This window comes from Mus musculus, chromosome 1 (genome assembly GCF_000001635.26).
Source record: "Mus musculus strain C57BL/6J chromosome 1, GRCm38.p6 C57BL/6J".
Taxonomy (NCBI): domain Eukaryota; kingdom Metazoa; phylum Chordata; class Mammalia; order Rodentia; family Muridae; genus Mus; species Mus musculus.
In genome coordinates this window covers 58,233,566-58,249,847 of record NC_000067.6, presented here as the reverse complement: position 1 = coordinate 58,249,847, position 16,282 = coordinate 58,233,566, and the positions used below count along the sequence as shown (strand labels likewise).

The 16,282-nt window shown below is 42.9% G+C and overlaps 1 protein-coding gene across 2 annotated transcripts in view; it reads right to left on the bottom strand.

Annotated features, from left to right (window-relative positions):
- Positions 1-16,282, bottom strand: part of Aox4 (aldehyde oxidase 4) — a 58,204-nt gene that overhangs the window by 18,753 nt on the left and 23,169 nt on the right. For both annotated transcript variants that reach the window (NM_023631.2, XM_006496287.2), the window contains 10 exons: positions 15,859-16,010; positions 14,636-14,729; positions 13,069-13,181; positions 10,547-10,731; positions 9,005-9,167; positions 4,696-4,788; positions 3,878-4,047; positions 3,495-3,609; positions 2,520-2,642; positions 904-1,000 (listed from right to left, as the gene is read on the bottom strand). In NM_023631.2, the coding sequence (NP_076120.2) occupies positions 904-1,000; positions 2,520-2,642; positions 3,495-3,609; positions 3,878-4,047; positions 4,696-4,788; positions 9,005-9,167; positions 10,547-10,731; positions 13,069-13,181; positions 14,636-14,729; positions 15,859-16,010 (1,305 nt within the window). The remainder of the gene's footprint in view (positions 1-903; positions 1,001-2,519; positions 2,643-3,494; positions 3,610-3,877; positions 4,048-4,695; positions 4,789-9,004; positions 9,168-10,546; positions 10,732-13,068; positions 13,182-14,635; positions 14,730-15,858; positions 16,011-16,282) is intronic.

Below are 16,282 nucleotides of genomic sequence, written 5' to 3'. Positions count from 1 at the left end.
GTGGATCTTATTACTAGTCTGTGGGGCTGGGCTCCATATCATTTGGTTTAAAGACCTTTGTAAATGCTGTCTGTGCCCTGCTGGTCAAGTGGCCCTGGGTTATCTACTCCCTTGACCTTGGTTTCTACATCTATTTTTTGAGGTTGTTAGACCTGTCATGTGCTGAACTTGTTACTAGTCTGGCTACATATCCAGGTTCTGCCCTCAACCTGGTAGGTGAATTTGTTCAGGCTGTTAAATGTGATGTTCTCAGCTGCAAAAGAGGGGAGCTAAGACAATAAATATACAGATGCATCACCCGTGATAGGTGGCATGTGGAGATAATGCCATGTGCCTAAGTCAGGTGACATTAACAGGTGACATAATGCCATATGCCTGAGTCAGTGAATCCTAGAATGGTACAGTAACTTGTCAGTGAAGATGTAAATTTAAAATGGCAGAACTGGTCAGGTATGGTGGCACACATCTTTCACCCCAGCACTCAGGAGGTAGAGGCAGGTAGATCTCTGTGAGTTTGGGGCCTGACTGGTCTATATAGGGAGTTCCAGGACAGGCAGGGCTATGCGGTAATATCCTGTCTCAAAAGAAACAAGAGAACACACACACACACACACACACACACACACACTAGAAGGAGGAGTATTTTGGGGAGGCAGGATACCAGAGAAGAGGGAAGGACAGACAGGAGAGTAGTGGTGGGTGGGGAACAGGGACATAAGCAAAATTCAGTGAGGTATAGGGACAAAACAGCTTAACAAAATCCATTATTTTAAACACTAACTAAAAAAAAATCAATTAAAAGCCTTTCCTTTCCCACTAAAAAAGCTCCCTTTCCCCGGTTTACTTCTAGAATGCGCATGCTGAAGTTGCTTCCTTTTTCTGGCTGTTTACAGCTGTACATACCTTCAACGATTTGATCCACATGTTTGAAGGCATAGTCTACATTTCCTTGTTCAATTTTTTTCTCAGGAGAAAGGAAAGAATTGTGTTCTAGGGCTTCCTGCAGTAGAAAACCAAACCAAAATAAAATAATTTGAAAAAAATTTAATAAGCCATTTATCCTTATCTGAACTCTACCCTTTGCTGTCAGATAGCTACACACTCAGACACTTGGAGCCTGACAATTGGAGCTGAGTCAGCAGAAGTTGATTTAGCTGTATTTGTAGAAGTACAAGATTGCTGATTGTCGATCTGAGGTGGTCTGTCACTAAGGTGTTGGCTCTGGGGCAAGGAGAGTAAGTATATGGAGTAAACAGGGGTCAAGAAGAGGGCAGATAGAGCCTGGAATATTCTGGGATGTCCTGGAATTGATGGCTTGAATTGGATCCTGGATCATTTTAAGTCAATGCTACTTGATAGGGTAAGTGAGGGGCCAAAGTGAGACTGGGTTGGCGGGGATGTGGGCTCTTTATGAAGAAGCAGTGGACAGTGAGAGTAGCTAATCAGTTGGAGGTGGGTTGGGGCAGGTCTGTGAATGGCCTTGATTCTACACTGTGGAGTTTTAGCACTGCCTAGGAGGACACAGCAGAACAGGAAAGGTGATCTGACGAACCCCCAAGGGCTAGGAAGTTAATGTCATGAGTAGATAGGCTGAAATGGAAGACAGGAGCCTCTTGACTATGTGGCCATGTGACAATAAGTTATTGAGGGTGGGCCTGGAAAGTGAGGATGAAAAGAGGAACCAGCTTAAGGGGCAGCTAAAGCATCATTACTAGGTAAAGATGAACTGACAACTGTTAGGAAGAATAGGGCAAATCTGAAGATGTTCAAATATGCCTCTCTCTGTCCATCCTCCACCATCCAACACAAAGTACTGGCATTTGCTATGGTGTTAGCACTTTAGCGGATACCAAACAATATAAAACAAAATAAACAGCATTAATAATAGCAAAACCAAAATGCCAGCTACCATCTACTAAACATATTCCCCATTGTGGGCGCCATCCTTAACATTTCCTTGGGTTCCTACATTTAAATTTTCCAATAACTATTTGGTGCAAGTCCTGAAAGTTTCCATTTTATACAGAAACAACTGAAGTGTGAGACATTTAGTTAACTTGCCAAAGTCTGTATTGCTGTTCAGAGACTGTAAAAGGGCAGAATCACATCCCAAGCTCAAGTGGTCTGTCTTCAGGGCAGAGAGGCAGAGTGCCCAGTAGCTGGTGAGTGTTGCAACTGTCATGGATTCCACAGTGCCCTAGACTGTCTCACTCACTGCCTATGGAGAGGAGGCCACTTTTTCTGGTGTTAATTTTCTGTAGGCTCAAGCTAGGCCATGGGAGAAGTGGGTACAGGGTACTTCATTTTTTATAGGCTTCTGCAGAAGTACTGGTGGGAAGAAGGATTTGCCCAGGAGTCTCAGGACTCTGACGGAGACTGCACTCTAAACCCACATGTAACACTGGCTAAAGCATAGTTGAAACATAAATTATTTTATTCCACGACCCTCCGGTTGAATTCTGCTCACAGAATGTCCCGCCCCCTCTCCCAGTCATTCCAGAAGATGGACAGTGATCTACCTCTATGGTGATAATGGTTGGCTCTATGTCATCATAAGCAATCTTCACTCGTTTAGCTGCTTCTTTTGCATGGATGTAGGTATCAGCAGCCACGGTGCAGATGATCTGACCCACGCAAATGACCTGTAGAAAAGCCGTGTGCCATTAGTTAGAACACAGACTCGGGCTAGGGATGTGGCTCAGTTGGCATGGTGCTTGCCTAGCATACATAATGCCCTGGGTTAGCATCACATGAACTGGGGATGTGAACCTCATGGTTACATGATGAGTTCAAGGCCAGCCTGGGATACAGGCTGTCTTAAAACAAAGGCAAAAAATAAAACAGAATATCCCAAAAGCAATTAGCAATTACTGCTCTCACATTCTTATATTACTCACTGATGCTTTGATGACCAGAAGGAAGACCATTCTCTCCCCCCCACCCTTTCTTCCTTTCTTTTGGTTTTTCAGGACAAGGTTTTTCTTTACACCAGGCTATCTTAGAACTCAGGGATCTACCTATCTTTGCTTCCTGAGTGCTGGGATCAAAGATATGTGTGACTGCACCTGGCTTAGGAAGTCTGTTTTCTATCCATGAAAATTCATCTTGAATGGGACTAATCAAAGCTGTGGCTAGAACTTAGTTATTTGAGTTTAATGATTTGCCTGCTGTGTGGTCTCTGCCCACACTCCCCGTTGTTCCTGTAGCATGCAGAGTGGTCCATCACTCAATGATTCTTCCTTTTAATGTCTTATGCTTTACAGTGCTCACATGGCATTCCTAAGAGTTGGAAGCCTTCCTTGAGAAGATTTAAGACGTTTTGTCATAATCTCAAGGTGATTCAAGATGTCAGATGGAATGGAAGAGTGACTGAGGCAGTCCCTGGGCCCTAGCAATATTTATGATGTAGACATGAATCTGTGGATGTTGTAGCCACACACAATCAACAATGATTTTGACATTGGAGCAGAGTATTAGACTCACAAACCACACACCTCACTCTGTGCATAAAGAATCTCTCCATTGTGATCATTTTCTCCCGGGACATCCTCAGCTGTGATCACGTCAACCACACCTGGACACGCCAGGGCTTCTGATACATCAAGTGATCTGGGAGGAACATAGGCAGGGTTTAAGGTTGCAGAGGAAATCTCAGGGTATAGGAAGAGGATTCTACAGACAGAGAAATCTGTGATGAATAAAGATGAAAATAAGAGCAGGTGTTCTAACACTTATAACTATGCTTTAAAAATGGCTGGTTCTCGCCCAGAAGAGATGACTACTCTAAATTGACCTAAATAAATAATAAACTGTCAGGTTAAAAATGAAATGGTGAACATATGTTAGCAGCAGATGTAATCACTGTGCATTTCCTTACGTGATCTTTGCATGGGCCCTGGTACTCGTGACAACGGCAAGGCAGAGTTCTTGGTCAATGGGAGGCATGTCATCAATAAATATAGCTTCCCCTGTGGCATGTTTAATACCCGACTGGTGCATGATTGGGTGCCCAACTGGATCTTTCTGGGGTTGTTTGGGATCCACACACTGTTAAGAAACAAGACAAGATGTTTGATACCAGACCTGAAGATTGGGTCTGCTGTGTTTGGCTTTACTGATAATAAAAAATAACTATAGGTGACTAGGTAACCAAGTTTGCAAATGGACACTAGTAAATATTTCTCAAGTATATGGTAAGGATATAATCTACTCGCAAGACCCTTCTGCAAAGAAGATGTCATTAATGTCCTCAAGGATTCTTCAGGCTAACTGGAAATTAGGACACATACAAAATAATATGTTCTAGCACAGCTTGCAGTAAGGCATAATTTATACAACTGATAAAGGGCAACCAATATACCCACATTTCCAAGAGATTTGGGGTGACTGTGGTAAAGCAAGGAAGCTCTTGGCAAGGCATTTAGTATTGATTCCTTTAAAGGAAGATCAAAATTAGCGAAGTGAAGGAGAAATGTCAGGAAACCTGGAAAAAAAGTCCAGAAGGAAGATTCAGCCTCTAACTCCTCCAGCATGGCTTCCTTGAGTAAACCATGGAAATTGTATCCATGTGACCAAATATGACATTGGCTGGCTTTTATAAGACTATATGTTTACTTATAATGAAGGTGTTGAAAAGAGAGGTGCATGCATATAACACATATCTGAGTGCATAGATCAATAAAAAGCTCTACCCACCTGGAACATCTGGATTCCTTGGGGTGTTTCTATGGGGAAGTCATCTAGGGCACTCACAAACTTTCCTGGGATGTCAGGAAACTTCTGAGGATCCTGGAGAAAAAGGTTACTTTGCATCTGATTTTATAACCTGAGCTACTGACCTGGGAAGCAAGGACAGAGACAGAATGATCTGGGCTCATGAGATGGTTCAGCAGGTAAAGGTGTTTGCCATTGACCCTGATAATCAGAGTTTAATCCCCAGCACCTACATGGGGGAAAGATCTCTCTCTCTCTCTCTCTCTCTCTCTCTCTCTCTCTCTCTCTCTCTCTCTCTCTCACACACACACACACAGAGACACACACACATACGGAAAGAAGAAAGAAAGAAATAGAACTACCCAATCTAGTGTTCAAGATCTTTGACATTGGTGTTGCTAAGAGTGCCTAGAAGTTCAAGTTCCCTAAACGAGTAGAGAAACTATGACATCTGTTCAGAGAAGGGGAAGCTTGCTTCAGTGAGCATTCACAAGGTCTCCTTTTGAATGACTGAAGGAAGTATGTCTTGATAATAGTGAAGAAAATAGAATGAAACTAAATATGTAACAATAGAGAATTTACGGTAAATTTGGATTCAAAATTCTGCAATCATGAGAAATAATTTTGTAGAAATATATTTATGGACACTGGCAAAAAACAGTTTGGGGTGGCCAGCCAGTGAAGCAGCCATAGCCGGAAACCACAGATATGCCAGAGAAGCAGGCAATCTTGTATATTCACTCTTTTTCCTTTCCTCCAAAGCTAATCCCTCAGTCCCACCCCAGCTCCATGGCAGACTACCAGATGTGGCCTTTCCTCCCCCTCTGCCCCAATCCCCAGGGGTCATAACAGACCCTGGCAGCACACCCTGCTTTATTCCCCACTAGGATGCCTCTAGTCACTTTCTTCTAGCCCATCTCTGTCTCTAACTGTGAGCTCTCATTACCTAGAAACACATTTAACCCCCCACAAGGCAACAGACAGCCACCACACTCCCCTAAAAACCAGAGAGACATCATAATAGACACTGAGGAAATCCTGAGAATCATAAGAAGATACTTTAAAAATCTGTACTCCACCACATTGGAAAATCTAAAAGAAATGGGTAATCTTCTTATATATACAACCTATCAAAGTTAAATCAATATCAGATAATCAATTTAAACAGACCTATAACTCCTAGTGAAATAGAAGCAGTCATTAAAAATCTTCCAACTAAAATAAGCCTAGGACTAGGTGGTTTTAGCACAGAGTTCTACAGACTTTCAAAGAAGAGTTAATCCCAATTGTCCTCAAGTTATCCCAAAAAATAGGAAAAGAAGGAATATTGTTCAATTTTTAAAAACTAGACTGTTTAAAAGCCACATTTAAAACCCAAGAGAATTACAGACCTATTTCCCTTATGAACAAATGCAAAAATTCTCAATGAAATACTTGCAGATTGAATTTAAGAACACATCAAAAAGATCATCTATCATGGTCAAATAGACTTTATCCTAGAGCTGCAAGGATAGTTCAACATATATAAATCAATAAATGTAATCTATCATAGAAACAAACTGAAAGAAAAAAATCATGTGGTCATCTTATTAGAAGCAGAAAAAAGAGAGGCTGGAGAGATGGCTCAGCTGTTAAGAGCACTGGCTGCTCTTCCAGAGGTCCTGAGTTCAATTCCCAGCAACCACATGGTGGCTCACAACCATCTGTAATGAGATTTGATGCCCTCTTCTGGTGTAACTGAAGACAGTGACAATGTACTCATATAGATAAAATAAATAAATCTTAAAAAAAAAAGAAGTGGAAAAGACCATTGGCAAGATCCAGCATTCCTTTATGATTTAAGTCTTGGAGAGACCAAGGATACAAGGCACATACTTCAACTTAAAAAAAGCAATTTGCAGCAAGCTCATAGCCAACATCAATTTAAATACAGACAGAGAAACTCAAGGCAAACCCACTAACATCAGGAACAAGACAAGGTTATTCATTCTTTCAGTTAGTACTTGAAGTCTTATCTAGAGTAATAATTGACAGACATCAAAGGGGATACAAATAGGAAAGGAAGAAATAAAAGTATCTTTATTTTCAGATGATTTTTTTCATACAATATAATCTGATTATATTCCCCTCCCCCCACTCCTCCCAGTTCCTCCCCACCTCCTCTCCTCTTCTGATCCACACCCTTTCTTTCTCTAGTTGGAAAGCAAACAAGCAACTAAAGAATTATATTGAAATAAAATAAAAACCAAACAAATTAGATCATGGCAAAAACAAGAAAATGAACCAAGAAAAAGAAACAAATAAATAAAGAAAGGTAGATGCAGAGACCCACATTCCCACACACAGGAATCTCATAAAACCCTAAAACTAAAAGCCATAATATACACACACAAAGGACCCGTATGGTTAAACAAACAAACAAACAAACAAACAAACAAACAAACAAAACCAAACTAACTGGAAAATCCAAAAGAAATGGAGTATTTTCTTGTACATACCATCTATCAAAGTTAAATCAATATTAGACAAGCTATTTAAACAGACCTAAAAGCCCTAGTAAAATAGAGGAAGTTATTAAAAGTCTTCCAACCAAAATAAGCCCAGGGCTAGATGGTTTTAGCACAGGTTTAACCAACATTTCAATTACATGCAACTGAGTCTCGGTATTGGAAGCTTCCTCTGATGCTTAGGGGCTAGCTATCTAAGGTAGGAATGGGGATAACCTCCAGCAGGGGCTTTGTCACTCAAAAGGATTCTAGCTATTGTGAGTGTGTGTGTGTTTCCATTTAAAGCTAAAAATTGACTTCTAAAGTTCTGTGAAGAATCATATTGGAATTTTGATAGAGATTGTGTTGACTCTACACTGCTTTTGGTAGCAATGAAAGATCTTTCCATCACCTGATATCTTCCTCAATTTCTTCCTTCAGTGTCTTAAAGTTTTTATCATACAAGTCTTTCACTGGCTTGGCTAGTGTTAACCCCAGATATTTTACGATTTTTGAAGCTCTTGTAATAGAAAGGTGTTGCTTCTCTGACTTATTTCTCAGTCTCTTTGTCACTTGTATATAGGAGGGATACTGGGTTTTAATGTATGTTCATTTTGTATCCTGCTGCTTTGTCTCAAGTGTTTGTCAGTGGTAAGGATTTCCCAGTGGAATTTTTTGAGTCACTTATGTATACTGTCATATCATAGATATCTACATACTAAATGTGGTAATCAGGCTATGTAATCGAACACGTGGAACTGCTGCTGATACGACGCGTGAATGGGAAGGAGCGACTAACCCAACAGCACAACGTTCTCAGTCATTAAAGAGATATGCAGGTGGTCATTTCTCTGCTGTATTTGTGTCAATCTCTGGCTTAGACTTATCAAAGATACACCCCACACATGAGATAAAATCTAAGCAAGTACTGAGGACATAGTTTTAAAGTAAGCTGGCTAAGGAGTAGGTAACAGAGACTTGGAAACAGCTTGTATGTCTAAAATTTAGGCAGTTGAAAGATTTCTTTCTTTCTTTCTTTCTTTCTTTCTTTCTTTCTTTCTTGTTTTGTTTTGTTTTGTTTTGTTTTTTCGAGACAGGGTTTCTCTGTATAGCCCTGGCTGTCCTGGAACTCACTTTGTAGACCAGGCTGGCCTCGAACTCAGAAATCTGCCTGTCTCTGCCTCCCAACTGGGATTAAAGGCATGCGCCCCCACCGCCTGGCCTACTGAACCTTCATCAGTGCAGATGTGTCTAAAACTAAAGAATGGATGAGATAACGGTCTATCTACCCATGGACATGCCAAGGAACCATTGTCTATGGTATCATTAAAAATATTTAATAACACTGAAAAAAGTGAAATAACTGAGTTTTACTAAGCAGTTATAGCCACCCCTCCCCCACATACTTATATAGAAAGGGCTTGGAAGGACTATTGGTAACGTTTGAATATTCAATGGTATCAAATGTTATTTCTTCCCTCATTTGGATCTATAAGTATTAAAATATCATTTTCTTCTTTCAACAAGAAAATCTTTTTTAAAGAGGAAAGTATGCAATCCGCTTACTGACGATTTTTCATTGTTGTTGGACAGTCCCTTGGAACATTAGCATTTATCCCACAGATGGAATAGTGTGGCTGCTCCCTCTGAGACTCAGACTGAAGGGAGAAGGATGGAGGAGCTGCAGGGCCGCACCCCATACTACTCTCTGCGGGGGGTGGTGTGGGGGTGGGGTGGAGGTGGGGAGGGAAGACTGTTCTTTGTGTACAGACCCAGGCACCCAGGGGCTCAGAGAAGCTATTTACCATTTCATTCAGCCATCGCTGCACTTTGAGGTAGAATTTGAAGAGCAAGCTGATGATGAGGGTGCGTCGGTACTCCACCATGCCTCCCTCAGCATCTGGTGGGATGCGGATCTCCTGCAGGACCAGCTGGCATGCGTCACTCAGCATTTGGTCGTCCCATTGCCTGGCAGGACAGAAGATGAATATTTCACGGAACAGCCAAAGAATGTCCTAAGGTTTGTTCTCTCTTGGTCTCAGTTGAAATGTGATCACTGCCATGGTGCAGTTGAGGGGAGGTGGAGTTGCCAGACCAAGCAATCTATTTTTAGAAGGGACTATGACTTTGCCAGGCTGGACCTCTTCTGGTGAGCGCAGGGTATTACAGAGAAACGTTGTCTATTTGTCTTCTTCAAACTCCCTTCCATTTTTTACAGAGAGCTGAAGCAACAAAGCCTTGCCAGCCCTATGCTCTGGGACTTTAGCCCCTAGACTCACAGACCAAAACAAAACCCTTCCCTTTAGTAAATGACTTAGTCTCCAGTATTTTGTTATAGTAACAGAAAGTATGTTACAACAAGCAGGCAGACACCAAACTGTAGCAATGAAAAAGGAGGTGTATCTGTTACTTCTCAAGTCCAAACAAAATACCTTTAAGAGATGCCATTAGCTTTTTGTATTTATTATTAGAGGTAGGATCTTAGGCAGCTGAGACAAGCCTCTAGCATGTGCTCTTCCTGAATGCTCTACCACGCCAGGTTCCTTCACTTTCTTCAGAATCTGACTTAATGGTTGCCAAGTCTTTCTTCATAAGCTGATCATATGGATTTACTTAGGTTAAAAAAAGAATCAACCCCGCAAAAACTAAAGGTTTCTGAAGTCTGGAGTTCTGTTTTCACTAGGGGAAAGTTTCCGTGGTTGTCTTAGAAGTGAGGGTTTAATTCAGTATCCGAGGAAAACCTCGTTTAAATTCCACCCACTGGGAATGATCGTATGTGGTTAAGTACAAGTGATTGCAAAAACACTAATTGGAATTTTTTTTAAAGAAAAAAAAAACTTTCTAGAGGCCAGCCATAATGAGGGTTCCTGGAGCAAAACCCTCTGACATGTCAAAGATTCCATCTTCTTGATGTAGCTTAAAGGTATTTTTTCATTTTCAGGATTCAGTATTGGAGATATTTGCTTATTTTGCAGGTCAATTACTTAAAAAACAATATCTACTTAAACTATGCAATTTCTGCAATAATTGTACAGAAACCTGCAATACATGTTGCCTGATGGTGGTGGCACACACCTTTAATCCTATCATTCAGGAGGCAAAAACGGATAGATCTCTGAGTTCGAGGTCAGCCTAGTCTACAAAATGAGTCTCAGGACAGCCAAGGCTACACAGAGAACCCCTGTCTTGAAAGACAAAACACACACACACACATACACACACACACACACACACACACACACACACACACACACACACACACACAGAGGTTTATTAAATCTCAGAAATTTTCCTCAAGTACAGTTTTAATGAAAATTCAAGCAGAAAGGCGTGTAACTGGGACCTACCTCCCAATGAGCTGCTTGCAGGTTTGACTTGCAGAGACCACAGTGGGGGCAACACTTCCAAAGAACATCTTAAGATCCTTGATCGTGTTTGTACCTTCCTCAAACTCCACGCTCATACCAGCATTGACAATAGCAAAGGCATTTTCCTGACGCTGTGCCAACCGGAGTCCTGACACAAACTGCCACTAGAGATAGAGATACTCAGAATAATTAGTGTAGGACACACAGCAACTCCTCCTTCTCTCCCTGTGATGATGATGATGATGACGATGACGTTGATGTCGATGATGTGTGTGTGTATGTGAGAGAGAACGTGTATACACAGTATGTAGAGGGAGAGGCAAGAGGTCAATATCAAATGTCTTCTTCAGTTGTTCTCTGCCTTTCTTTTTGGAGACAGGATCTCTCACTGAACCCGGGGTTTACCAGTTGGCTAGTGTGGCTGCCCAGTGAGCTTCAATCTGTCAGTCTCTGTGTACCATCCCTGAACCACCAGATCTGGGATCACAGACAGCATAGATCATCACATTTGTTACTTTATTTATTTTAATGGGGGTGTTGGGGCTTGAGCTTAGATTCTCATGTCTGCTGTTGCAAGCGCTTTACCCACTGAGCCATCTCTGCTGACCTTCTGGTGATTGTTTACAGTAAAAACCTGCAAGTGGCTTATCACACAGACACAGTTAGTGATGGCAGTTCATGTGAGTATTGTCCTGCTTACATGTCTCATGTGTAGCGATGTTTAATCCTCAGCAGCTCTGCTCATTTTCAGTTACGAGGACAATGTTAGTGACTTCTGCAAGGTCACGGTAAGTGGCAGGCCTGGGCTTCGGATTCTGCTTAAGCTCCAGGCTCTCTGCTTTTCACGGCCTCAGCTGAGACCATGAGGAAGCGATTCCAGTGTCTGGGTTTCATTTGCTTTAAGAAGATATTGGGGTGGATCAGACGGTGTGTGTCCCAGGCTGCTGGCTGAGATGAGGGCAGACGGGGACTGGTTACCTCAGATGAGCTACCTAGCACCACTTTTTTCTATTTTTATTTGCCTTCTGTGTAGATTTCATTGGGTGAGATCCTTTAGCTAACGAAAAACCCTGAGCAGCCCTGGGACACACAGTCTCCAGGATTCCAGATCTACACAAGCCATTCTAGGGAGAATTCCATTTCCTGCTTGGAACTCTAGCCCTGAAGTTGAGAAACCTCTTTATGGGGGAGGAGTCTTGAGGTTGCAGGGAAAGTCAATGATCACTGGAGCCCTGCCAACATAAAGCATATCAGAGAAGCTTCTGGAAGGAGCAGTAACTGCACATGGATCTCCTGTGCTGTGCTGCTCAGTGGGGGCTCTTCTGCCCATTCCCACTGCCACCACATTCACGACTGTCTCCCACCTGAATGACTGTATAAGCCTCCCTCCTGTCAGTCTTCAGTCCTCTCACAACCGGGGCCATCCCATCATTGTGCTGGGCCACCTACTGTACTGTAAGCATCTCTTTTGTATAAACATTACCCTGCTTTAACAGTTCAAAGGTGGCCATGTGCTAAGACAGACACAAGTTCTGTGTTGCATCTGACCTGCTCTGTGCTGGGTCCCAGCCACTCTTTCAGTCTCACTTGCCATGATGCCCTGGCTGCTCTGGTCAGGTCTGCCCCACCCCCTTCATAGTCCTCTTACCTGGAATTGTGCCCTCCTTGCCACAGATCTGGAGCCTATCACAGGCTATGTTGAATCCCTGCTGTTCTCCACATTACATTGTCTGGCTCCCAACCTCCGCAAATCCATCCATTGTCCTGCCCTCCCCTCCTTAGCTCCACTACACTGACTGCTCCGCCAGACCTCCTCTAGTTCCTTGTCCACTCGTTGTTTTAAAAAAGATTTGTTTATTTATTTTATGTATATGAGTATACACTGTAGCTGTACAGATGGTTGTGAGCCACCATGTTGCTGGGAATTGAACTCTGGACCTTTGGAAGAGCAGTCTTACCCACTGAGCCATCTCAGCCACCCCTTGTCCACTCATTTTATGGTCCTTGGTGGCTGAGTTTCGTTTTCTATTTCTAGTCTTTCCTACTAGACTTAGAGAGCCTGGGGGAAAGAACCTGAGACCTTTTAAACAAGCTCCTGCACGCTGTTCCTGGATTAACATTGTGTTGTAGAATAGCAGTCATTTAGTTCCCAATGATTCCACTAACTACTGTAAACTATCGGTGATCGGCAAATAGCTCCATAATAAAATTTCAGTTCATCAGAAACCTCTGAGGCCGATATCACTATCCATTTACATACTCTCTGCTAGGATGAATATTCATCTATAACCAAAGTATCTGCTCACCCAGGTGGTTCCTTTTTTTGCAAGGCACCCCAACCACCAAAAGTCATAAAGTGTCCCTTCTGTGGAAGCAACTCAAATGGCCATCTGGGAACTGATTCCTCACTGTGAGTGGCCCTAAACTCTCTCAGAAGCAGTCAGTGGAAACACCCAGCAGGTGAATGATGCAGCACTGGGATGATGGTACAGGAACCTCACCTGAGCAGTGTAAGGAATGAAAATGGACAAGATAACCTCTTCTGGTTTCAAGTCAGCCTCAGGCAACTTCTCCAGGAAAGGGCCATTTAAAGGGAGCTGACGATCTTTTCCTTCTGTTAGAGAAAAGGATCCCGGTTAAGACATGCTTGTCAAACAGGGACTACCTAGAATGAACTGATGTGGGCTGGGAGCCAGAGCCCAGGGGACTGAGTCCCAGCCCCAAGCCTCAGGTGCCTGAGGCAAGTCATGGAAACTTTGGGGCCCAGGCTTCAGAAAGACAGGGTTGCACCAGGTGAGCTAAAAGTCCCACAGCCCATTGCATTCACTCACAAACGCTGACTTCACAGATTTTTAAAGTAATTAGAAAACAATCGGCTACAAAGTATAACATTTCCCAAACAAGAAAAGAGAGATCCCAGGAAGTTAAATTACTTTTCCAAAGTGGCACAATGTGTGTGTGTGTGCTTCATGTGAGTGCACGTGTCTGTGTGAGGATGCTTGTACTGGAGTGTGACCCGCCCGCCCCCCCCCCCCCCCCCCCCCCCCCGCCCCATATCAACCTTGGATGTTGCTCCTTAGATTCTGCCTATCTTGGCTTCTTTTTGGACATGGTCTCTCACTCAGCCTTGAACACGACCTGTTAGGAGGCTGACTGGCTAGGGAGCTGCTTGCTCTCCCCCCTCAGCTTCTGGGATGACAAGAGAGCCACTGTGCTTGGCCTTTTCCCCTTGTTGGTTCTGGGGATTGAACTTGTGTCCTGATGCACCAAGTACTTTCCTACTGAACTTCTCATTCAGCCTTCTGCTTTTCTTTGATTAAAATTAGAAGCATGTATGCTTTCTCTTAGATAGTTATAGTCATTTGAATCAGTTTTTAAAATGTAATTTTAACAGAAGGGAAGAGATTTTTCATTAGCAGTACTATGAATAACATCAATTTGCTTTTATTCCCCTAAGTTTAGTTTTCTTCCACAAAGCTCATATTGGAGTCATGAGCAGTGTATAAGAACTGCCTTCTCTTCAAAGCCAGGGAAAGAAATATACCATAAACTTATGACAAAAATATGTCATAAGCCCCCAAGAAGCCTCTTATTCTTTTCTGTATCTTTTGCAATCATGGATTTATTAATTGTATAGCAATACAATTTGCTGTGGTTCTCGAGTGACCGTTAGAGGGCAGCATGCAGGACTCAGTTTTCTCCTTCTGCTGCGTGGGTCCCAGGGATCAAATTCAGATTGCCAGATTTGCCTGCAAGCGCAAGCGCTTAACCCACTGAGCCATCACAGCAGCCCAGATCCTTTTCTCAAATGCCTTTGATTCTATAATTTGGACTGCTTATAAGTGGGCCAAATATTTAAGAAAAGTATCAGAGACATTAAATCCAGTCTATAAGCACAGATCTTCTGAAAGACAGGTGGATCACAGCTTCTGCCTCAGGTTTGAGGTGATGTTTGAGGCTCAGGGGGCCAAGCAAAATGTTCTTGAGTCCCTAGTTCATAGTATATAGCAGGGTCTATGTGAAAAAAAGGTAAGTGTAAAGTCAGAGGCCCAAAGCTTGATCTCTTACCTCTAGATACCACGTTGATGGTAGCATTTCCAGCTGCCAAAATAGGGTTGAGGTCAGAAAAATTAGGACGGCTTGCAGTGTGTCCTCCTAAAGTCTAATAAAAAGATGACATAAAAAAGTTGCATTCAGTTATCCAACAGGTAAGGAATCATGTACACAAAGATATTGTGTATGCTTTTAATTCTCCTTTTTGCTCCACAGAAAGATCTGGGAGCATTTGGAAGCTGCTAAATAATTCTGACACCATGCTGTGCAGACCCACCAAAACCCTGCAGGCTGAGGAGGGACCCATGGGCAGTGAGGAGAAACAGCTGCTTAGAGAAAAGGTCTTCACACACATGTGTACCTGTTCAGAAGCCTTCCTTGATATGCATGCTCCTTCATGAAGCCAAGCAAGTGATGGGAGTGAAGTCAGCAGGTTAGGGGGAAACATGAGAGTGTGGCCAAGGGAAAGAAAGGGGAAGGCAGAGAGCCTGAAGCCCCAGTAAACAGACCTCAGCCATATAGCCAAGAAACCCGATGCTTCTCCATGGCTTGAAGCCTACAGGAAAGTGTGCTTAGGACAGGCTTGGACAGGGATCTTAAGGGCACTTATGGGAGCAAGTTCATTGAGATGAGCAGTGTCATTTAGGAAACGAACACAAAGTACAGATGATAGAATATGTGGCCGATTTGTGGATCAGCAGAACGCTGGAGACAATCATGACAAACTGTATCTGCCTGTCCCCCACGTCCTGATGGCTTGCCCAGCATGCATGCAATGATGAATGGCTTGAGCCAATTAACCTAAAAGTCATAAGTAATGGGAAAAACCCAGTAAGAGAGACAGCCAGATGACTGGGAGTCCAAGGATGTGTGCATGGGCATACGTGCCAGAAATGGACAGCAGACCAAAGGTCTAAGAGGAGAACCAATCAGAAGAGCTTTGGGGAAGGCGGGATCTTGTTAGCTGTATCCTAGATAAGACATGTCTCACAGATCGTCTAAGCTGGATGGGACCCTAGACATGGTTCCATTTGGTTGGTTTTTCGTTTCCAAACTCAAGTGACCACAGTTTAAGGAGTTTAAGTGGCTTCCCTAGGCTCCTATGATACATAGGTGACTGGGTCAAGAATTTGTATATATCATAATTTGTTATATCACACACACACACACACACACACACACACACACACACACACATACACACACACCCTGTGATTATTTTATAGAATAGAACATACAGCCATATTCCTAATCTGGGGCCCTGCAAGTGTCCTCAGATGTTTCTGGAGGGCGTGAAAGGTTTTGGTCTTCTCCTTTGGTTGTTCTGATACCAGAAAATCCAAGGTATCTTTAAGCTGTGCCAGGCTGTATCCTGCTCCTATTGTTACCCCTGAAAGCAAGAGAACAGAACATAAGTGCACAGTGAGTCTATAAGCTGAGCATGCATGGAAACAGGCTTCTAAGGAGATCTGCTCCTCGTATGTTTAGTTAGGGTGACAACAACTGGTTCTTCTGACCATTTGCCTTATTGTGATGGTTAACATTTACAGGCAACTTGACTGTGTATCTAAGGATGTTTCCAGAGATTAACTAACAGGGACACCTTCCTCGTGAAGGCAGTGTTGTCTTATAATGTGGGGACCCACATGGGAGCAATAAGAG